The sequence below is a fragment of the Paramisgurnus dabryanus genome, chromosome 7 (assembly GCF_030506205.2).
Source record: "Paramisgurnus dabryanus chromosome 7, PD_genome_1.1, whole genome shotgun sequence".
Classification (NCBI taxonomy): domain Eukaryota; kingdom Metazoa; phylum Chordata; class Actinopteri; order Cypriniformes; family Cobitidae; genus Paramisgurnus; species Paramisgurnus dabryanus.
This window is the reverse complement of record NC_133343.1, coordinates 5,241,895-5,251,506: the sequence shown is the minus strand read 5'-3', so window position 1 is coordinate 5,251,506 and position 9,612 is coordinate 5,241,895. Positions and strand designations below refer to the sequence as shown.

General features: G+C 37.8%; 1 protein-coding gene across 3 annotated transcripts in view; it reads right to left on the bottom strand.

The window, feature by feature from the left end:
• Window positions 1-782: 782 nt before the first annotated feature.
• The window catches only part of LOC135783157 (ras and Rab interactor 2-like), a 32,974-nt gene continuing 24,144 nt past the window's right edge, over window positions 783-9,612 (bottom strand). For all 3 annotated transcript variants that reach the window (XM_073815329.1, XM_065293762.1, XM_065293763.2), the window contains 4 exons: window positions 6,833-7,141; window positions 6,565-6,696; window positions 2,686-2,849; window positions 783-2,371 (listed from right to left, as the gene is read on the bottom strand). In XM_073815329.1, the coding sequence (XP_073671430.1) occupies window positions 2,099-2,371; window positions 2,686-2,849; window positions 6,565-6,696; window positions 6,833-7,141 (878 nt within the window). In that variant the 3' untranslated portion in view covers window positions 783-2,098. The remainder of the gene's footprint in view (window positions 2,372-2,685; window positions 2,850-6,564; window positions 6,697-6,832; window positions 7,142-9,612) is intronic.

Below are 9,612 nucleotides of genomic sequence, written 5' to 3'. Positions count from 1 at the left end.
AGAATCTACTGAACCTACTGGTAACTTGTTTGCCACGTAGCAATAAAAAATATACTAAAAACCTTGATTATTCTGGTTAGTCACATTGTACTGCTATTATTTTGAACAAGACTGTATGATAAACAGAATAAATAAAGATGGTTTGAATAGACTCTGCTTCCCCTCAGGGTTCAAACCATATTTCTGACAATACCAAACCTTTAACATGCAGCCCACTCCAACAATATTTTTTGGTTTTTTGAATTAGCCTTTTATATGTATGTGTTTAGATAATATAATTAATTTCTACCAAATAGTAAATCAAAATTTGTTTTTAATTTGCAATTTTTGGCAGAAAATTGAAATGAGATAGAAAGGTCAACAATAATTGTTTACTATTATTTTAGGAACCGTTTCGAAACTGCGATGGTCTATTAATTTTTTCAGTGGTTGTATCATTCCTCCCAAACATTTGATATCTTTGTGGTATCTGGTATCATTTTGTGTATCATTTCTTTTTTTAAACATTAAAGGCATCAACAAATGTTTGTTATGAGAACTATCTGATATCCTATGGAAGCCTGTTTCCGCCATGTTGTAAAAAAAATACAATTCTGACTTTGTATCTCAAAATTCTGAGATACAAAGTCAGAATTCTGAGATATAAAGTCATCTCAGAATTCTGAGATGCAAAGTCAGAATTCTGAGATGCAAAGTCAGAATTCTGAGATGACTTTATATCTCAGAATTCTGACTTTATATCTCAGAATTTTGAGATACAAAGTCAGAATTTTTTTTTTTGTTTTTTTTTTACAACATGGCGGAAATGGGCTTCCATTGATATCTCTTCTGACTGACCTGAACAACTCTTTAAAAGACTTTAAGTTTTTAAACCGACAACTTTACAAGATACTTACTTTGATTTAGAAAGACCCTTTTACTGTTTGTACACAATGATGACGTTGCAAAGTATGCGTGCGCATTTTGGAAATGGAAGTATGGCAACTCAGCAGTGAAGCAACACAGAAAGAGAACGTTATTTTAAAACACAGCTACCAGATCTGTGTACTTTAGTGGAGTGGATAGAAGACGTTAGCAGATGCCCAAATATAAAGTTGCCAGATACATATATACGTATATTAGTATATTATATTAGTGCAACCAAACGCAACAACCAGACGTTTTGATGCTGGGAAACCGTTTTGATAAACTTTCTGAGTTGCTACCACGTTAGAACCACTGTGGAATAACACCACTTCTGTTGCCAAAATGTGCGCGCAGGCTATTTGATCACGTGGGCTGAGCTACACAGAACAACAGAGTCACATACAGAGCTACACTAGGCAAACAACAACAACAACAACACGTTGCACTTATTGCAGTACGTAGCTCTAAGACAGACAGTATATACAGAACGCATAAAATATATACAGGATGGACACATAAAATATAGCACCAGCTGTAGTGTCAAGTGACATTGTACCAAATAATAGAATAATTTTGCACTGCACACGACAAACAACGGCCGATAAACTGAAAGTCATTCATTCAAGTCGCAAAGGGGCTACGTGAGGTGCCAACTGTCTGCTGATATGTAATTTACGGATCGTTTTGACAGTTGGATCCGAATTTTTTTTTTTACTACGCCGCGTGTGATATGCTGACCAGAATCGATGCATTTCAGTGTATTCCAATCAAAACACTGTGCGAAGTGAAAATTATTTAATCCTTTTTGTTTAACTTTATCAGTAACACTTGAATCCTTTGACTCTCCATTTGATCCCTCCAAAAAATATTGTCAGTCTTTGTCATATGGATTCCCAATGTATTGTTGCATTCATTTATTTATTCCACTATGGTACATATGAGAATGAAGCCTCTTGCGCTGGAATGAGCTTCTCTCCCGTTTTACGGTTAAACTGAAACTTCATTACAACTGCCACTAGGGGGCGAACTCCGACAATCGTTTCTGTATGTCGTGTGCAGTGGAAAGGCAGCTTAAGAGATTAATAGGTAGTAGCAATTTAAAATCGAGTAAAGTCTTTCCAGTTTTGCAAAAAAAGCAAAAACCTTTGGTCTTTAAGGCAGCTCCCACAATGCTGTTAGGAAGGAATTCAGTTTATGTTTGTGTCTTTCTGTAGACAAAGTGAAATGATGGAGGGTTTGGCCGACTGTGTAATTCTGCCTTAATCCTCTGAGGGTACGTGTCTGCGGCTAGCTGCTGGCTGGTGTCGCCCGTGTAGAGAAAAACTCCATAGTTTTCAGGATCAGACACGCCGAATTTTAGGGCACAAAGGCTCGACATCTCTTCAGTGGTGGTGTAGGGCCGCACCTGCAGGGTTTTAGCCATGCAGCAGCTGTCTGCCTTTTGCAAAGCCACACGCAAGTAATTCTAAACACAAACAAACAAACATGAATTACAGTTCACCAAAACAGCTTCAAAATTATTTAGGACTATTAGACTGTAAATTTTGAAGTTGAGTTAATTCAACTTAAAATATTAGTCAACTCAACATTTTTCACAATATTAAAGAAAATTTTAAGTAAACCATGTAATCTTTTTTAACTTAAAGCAACAAATCTTTTTTTACAGTGTAGACTCGTGCAGACATCATGTAGATTTACGATGGAATTGTAAACAGTCAGAAATCATGCAGATGTTGACCTCAGATAGAAAGCCTAAGCATCTGAAGGTCAGACTCATACCTGGAAGTCGTCCAAAGAGGGCAGATTTCTCTGCATGGTGCGTCTTTGGTGCCATTGGTGGAGTGTGTCACGTGTTGTAGAGCTGAGGATTCGGGCAGCCTGGTCTTCCTGGAAGTTCTTAATCAGTGACATTGCTCCATATGCACTGGTGAGGTAATAACCTCCTATATAGGAATAAAGTATACGTATATTAAAGACTTGAAGTGTAAACTCCAAAAAAAAAAAAAAAAATGCTGGGTTGTTTCAACCCATGTTTGGGTCAAATTTAACATATTTTCTAGGTTCAAGTCTGTATAAGTACGATATTAAATGTGTTCTCAGGTTGTCACACCACAGAAATTGAATGATTTAAAAAAACCTGCAAGTAAATAAATAAAGTTATCAAAATCTCTGCTCTCAAATGCTGGGGGCATGTCCAACTTTCAAATATAGCTACAACCTGAAGACTCATCAAAAATATGGAATAAAATAAATGTAACATTTTGAATTGTTAAAATGAGTGAGTGTACCCTTTGTCTAGAGTTTGCAAAAATTTCCCTCAAGCAACTTTCTAAAGTTTCATGCCGACATGCTTTTGAAACCATCTATTTTGATCTCCGATTGGCTGCTTTTTTCATCAATTGTGAAAGTAAAACGTAAAGGCCACTCTATAGTAACACATACTTGAAAAATTACTGTTGCATTTAAAGGTGCATTGTGTAACTTTTAGAAGGATCTCATGACTATATAATATAAATATACAGCGGGGGGGAATAAGTATTTGACACATCAGCATTTTTATCAATAAGGGGATTTCTAAGTGGGCTATTGACACAATTTTCACCACATGTAGCCATCAAGCCAAATATTGAATTCATACAAAGAAATCAGAACATTTAAGTATACAAGTTGAGTCATAATAAATAAAATAAAATGACATCTTTGAAAAGATGTAAAAAACATTTAAGCCAAATGTTGATTATAATATTTCTCACTTATATTTCTTTCCATAAAAGTATTTGCAAACCTTTTTTAATACAATAATAAAAAATGCAAAATTGCCTTATTTATATTAGTAATTATTTACCTTTAAGAAGTTTTTACAAACAAACCTTTCAAAAAACACTACAGGTGTGTATCTAAAGACAAACAATGTCACTGATATACATGGGTTTCAGTCATGTGACTTTTTATGTTATGCCGCCATCTTGAGGACCTACCGAGTACCAGTAGGCTACTGAAAAGCATTGGCTGGCTTGCTACGATTTACGGATTTCTTATCTTTTACTGTCTATGATTCTTATGGATACGGGAAATGGCTACGAAAGACAACATGTCGCACCTCGACTGTCATGAAAAGAAACGCGACTTTAAAAAAAATATACCTTGGTTTGGGTGTGATGCCTACTCAATCCCCGATACGTTCTTCCAGCCGCTGTTCGCTGCTACCGAACTACCACTATTTTACAACACTAAGGCGGCGCGTCACAACATGAAACTTTGCTCGAAGTATCACCTGGATCTCTACTCATGAACGCGAACATTGAGAACATTGTTTGTGTACACAGAGTTTAATAAAAAGAAAGTTTTGTACAACTGATTTTGGCTGTTATGGTGTCTGCTCGTCATCCCTGCCAGACGGAAATAATCGATTTCTGAATGCGAATGAATGAATCTCATATGAGGCTCCTTTTTCAACTAGAAGGTCAATATTGTTTTTCACTTGCGACAAAACAACGAATTATCTGTGCATTTATATGGAACTATGCTTTAGGAGCTATCCATCTTTACTCTCCTCCCTCCTTACGTTCCATTCGCAGATCGATACATCTAGACTGGGAAGATGGCGGCGAGCGGAAGCCAAATCAACCAAAGTCAGTTGTTCAAAACCTTCTTTTTAGTAAACTCTTTGTTCACAAACAATGTTCTCAATGCTCGAGTTCACGTGTAGAGACACAGGCGATACTTCGAGCAAAATATCATGTTTTGTCGAGCCTTCTTAGTGTTGTAAAAATAGCGATTTTGATGCTCACAACATATTGAAGGCATAGCTTCTAGTTCTTTTGCGACCACTTCAGGTCCTCAAAATGGCGGAAGACAAGAGAGTGACGCCAGCTGAAACCCATGTATATGTTAAAATTAGTCAAAACATGGGCCGTTTCTTAATACGAAGAACACCAAGTTCGGACTTGCATCCTTCGTAGAGAAATTACCAATGTGTTTTTAAATTAAAGCAGCTCAAACAGGCCTTGGACTAGGATAAGCGCTGTCAAGGAAACCGCCACAATTCAATACATTTTTTAAAACCTGAAATCAGTTTAAATCTTGCCTCAAATATGTAATTTGACTGTGTACAACACAATACATCTTTTTAACATCAGCAATAGGGTTGGGAACCGATAACCGGTTCTTATTCAGAACCGGTTCCGTTTTTTAAAAGGAACCGCACATAATTCTTAAGTTTCGGTTCTAAAAGCGGTTCTGATGCGAGGCACGTGCAAAGCGCTTATGACTCTTACCTCATGAACATTAATTACGTTGAGACACTGTTTATATACACTCGCGCAACCAAATTAACGCAGCTTACCACAGAAAACACTCGGGCTGCTGAGGTAAGCTTTGTATACTTCGTGTTAAACATGTCTAAAAGTCAAAAGTGTGGATTCTAGGGCTGTTGACGGTACAGTGCGACCCGCGATGCCGTGCACTTCACAAACTATGAAAAATATAAAAGTACAGTCTCACCCAGCGAGATGTCTTCAAGTTTGCGTGAAAGCAAACGGACATAAGACTCAAGAGTTAATGCGCTATAAACCGATATCAGTGATGACCCGCTGGCTTGGGGGCGGAACAATAAGGGTAGATATTCTTGGTCAAGGTTACGAAAAAGTATCAATCTGCACTAGTAGTATAGCAACATGCGTTTTCAGCACTGTGCAGACATTATAACCCCAAAAAGGTTCCTCACTTGAACTGTGTGTTGTTTCACGGATGAAAGTGATAAAATAAACACGCACATAGCCGCGCCGATCCCGTGGTCGCTCCGGGGCTCAAGCATCACCCAACGAAATGGCCATGCACATTATGCTCAATTGCTTCACATTTCGCATCTAAAACCACGCGGAAAACGTGATCGCGCCACTTTTCTCCAAAGCGTTGCTAAGTAACCTAAGCATTGCTTGATGTTGTGACGAGCAGCCTCCGGCGAAAAGAAGTCAGCGCATATGAACACGCATGTTTGTTAAGAAACGTATATCTGATCCTCATTTACATTTTTATATTGTATATATGTATGCATTATAGCCTATACGCAGGCACATACAAAAATTTTACTTGTACAGCAGCCTTTTCAGGATATATGACAAAACACTTGTCCAGCATATAAATCTCAAATCATATGTTTGAGAACTACTGCTGCTATCATGTTCACTTCAACAGGTAGGATCTTACGAGGACTACAACAGGAATGAATGATATAGGCCTAGTGACTAAAAAAGTGAAAATATTAATCATTTTACATTTAAAATATTTTATCAGTAATTAAATAACACAAATTGAATTGTTTAAGTATTGTGCCTTATTTTTTATTATATGGAACCGGAATCAGAACTGGAATCGTTAGGCAGAACTGGAACCGGAATCGGAACCGGAAAATTTCTAATGATTCCCAACCCTAATCAGCAATAGCTTCAGTACGAAGGTCGATGGAAACAGAACAAACACACCCAGGAAATTACTTTGTGAGGAACTGAACTTAGGAAGTGTATCAAATATGGGAAAAATTTATCGCTTGTCAAATTCCTCCTATTGTTTTTTCAGATACTGAAATTCATTACAACCAGGAAAGCAAATTAGAAAATGTTTTATTAAACAACAGCCCTCGTTGAGATGAGGACACACCTTCTCCATGTAGCAATGATGGATCTATCAGCTCCATCATGTACAAGATTTCTGTGTCCAACTGAGGTATGTCACACTGGACCAACACATATGTCAACATAGGCAGAAAATCATCAGCTCCGAACAGTCGCACTGAAAACAGACAGAGAGAACATTTATGTTTGATCTTCATCCAAATCATTTCATACATAATGCACATAATTTTCCCGGATCACACGCCCATAAACCATTAAATGAACCCTTGAGACACAACTCCACCCGTACGCACCTTTGTGATCTTGCATAATACTGTAGATGAGTTTACAAACTTCCAACAGCACCACGATCTTCTTCTCGGGCGAGTACATCCTACACATGGCTGCCAGTTTTCTGCGGATCCGGTTAATGGCGTAGGTGCCTGGTGGTCTTGCTGCGTTTGCCCCCAGCTCTCTGGGCTGTTTGGTCTTGGCCATGGCCAGATTTTCTTGCAGTCTCCGCCACTCCCCGCTGGACACCTGGTAATCATGCATGGCCGACTTCACTGAACCGTACAAAGGTTTCAGCACACATTTATGCATGGCCTTTTCCAACACTCCATCTGATATGAAGAGAAAAAGAGTTTTAAAGCTTTAAAGGTCCCATGAAATCAAAACTTACAATTCTTATTTTTAATAAAATATTGCAGTGTTCATTATAAACAACTTATTCGTCTGGGTCATTAATAAAAAAAAATCATTTCAGGTCATTTACATAGCAGAAACTTTTATCGAAAGCAACCTACAGGAAACAGGTTTCCCACTCAAATGTCAAATTCCCAGACTTTTCCCAGAAAAAAAGTGAATTTTCATGACCCATGTCTGAGATGGCATAAAAAATTACCTTAAATGCATGGAATTATTAAACAAAGCCAATAAATGGATGTTTAGATTTTAGTTTTACTTGAAATCAGTGCAGGCTTGGACCTGGAAATGGCATTCCTTATGTCACAACTTAACAAGCGAAGAACGTTTTGAACTAAAATTTAAAGCGAAAAACAACATCCCTGATATTTTATGACTTGGTCAAAAAATATATAAAATTCCCTGACTTTCAATGTCTGGAATAGACTTTTTAAAATTGTGAAGAAAGGAATTAGACAAATAACCAAATAACCATTTTGCGACCATTACCATTTTGCGAGTATTTTTCCTGCCTATGCGACTGCGAAATTTAGATATACTTATATTAATATAATGAGCAAGTGTTTACGTCTACGGCGCATCCAGTCACTCTCCCTCCACACATGCTCGGTTTAAAAGAAATCTCTGCCTACATGAACACGCAAAAACACGTGATCACTTGCTGTAAAGAGCATGCCACACCAGCAGGTGGTGATATAACCCTAATAGTAAAGCCATGTCGGCCAATCAGAAGCCTTAATCAGAAGCAAAAACCCTGGTTGTACTGTCTACAAGACAACACTGCAATCGGGTTTCTTAAAATACTCACCCTGGCAGGGGTTTTCAAAAATGTTAAGTTTCAGTGACGTGATACTGCGTGTTCATGTGGACGAACGTCCGAACCACGTATAAAAAGTTATGGTTATAAAAATACCTGTGTCCGTGTGGTCAAGGCATTAAATGCGAGTGGGAGTAATGACGGGTTTAAATTGCCACAAACTAATATAATATCAGAGTCTGCTGCTTGTGTTGTTAGTAAACATGCTGCACAGTGTTTTGTACATGTGTATGGAAGCGATTTCTCTTGATGAAATAAGATTGCGCAACTTTCACACGCTCGCAAAATGAAACTAATAAAAGACGCGGAGATCAGCCGCTTTAGTTTTATCAATAAAAGCCTAAAGATAGCGCTGTACACTGTGTTGCGCTAGAAGTCAGAAAAGATGTAAAACATTGTGCTCGTGTGGCTGTTCAAACACATTCAACCAAATTACAAGTCCTGGCCAAATGATATATTCAGAGTGCATAGAGACATTTCGTAGTGATTACAGCAACAGGCCTTGGTCTTTAGAATGGTAAAAATGATCGGTTCAATGCATAAATGTAGATATGTTGTGCTTTTCATTTTTCATAATCTATTTCGACAGCAGCTGTCAAGCTTGAACTTGTTCATGCAAACCTGGTTAGTTATACAATCTCTTTTTACATATCTGTGGTTATCTACTGTATAAGGGAAACTTTGACAGCTGTTTTAGATGCATCTAAATGTCAGCGTGCAGATATCTATATGCAGACATATTTTACATCAGAGAAGAAATGTTTTATCAACAGTAAAGCATACACGTAATTGAGGTGTCATAAAATCGTTACAGAATAACCGTAGTGCTATATAACTCCAACGCCTTTCTTCTAGATATGTTTCCCATGTTTGGAACTACTAAAGGTGAAACAATCCCAAGCCATCTGCAACTTGCTGTACTTCCAGAAACCTAACAAATCTCACTACATCCAGGCACGGATTAACCCACGGGCCTACTGGGCACTTGCCCAGGGCACTGGGCCAGCAGGGGGCCCTGTCAAATTTACTGTGTCTATTATGTTCAAATAAATATTTTAATTTTAATTTTATGTTCAGTAAAGTTGTGTTAAATATTGAAGAATAATGTAGTTTTTTTGCAGTTGCAAAGTATTAACTAGTAAATAAATCAAATAAATAATTTTAATCTATTGCTGCGCTGTTGAGAGAGACATCTAGAGGCGAGTGAAAAGCATTGCGTAATATAAAAGTCACGCGCAGAAGATGGTTACTCAAAAACCAAAACAAAAATGAGTTTAAAACCACAACCAAGTGGATCAATGATAAGAAAGCACAAAAGGACAGCTTTTCCTCACCCTGCCAGTCAGCAACTGTGAAGGAGAACGTTCATTTTCTCTAATGGCAAGAGTAAAAAACGAACTAAGAAGCAAAATGTGTCAAGGACGTATAAATTCACTGTCTTTAGGGGCTGGACACACAAAGCTTTTACGCCCGCGGCCAGCGCATGTTTTCAATTGATTCCAATGGAAACTCTGCGTTTTTCAAATAAGTAAGCAGCTAGCGGGTTTTTTCCGCGCTGAAAACCGGCGCTCT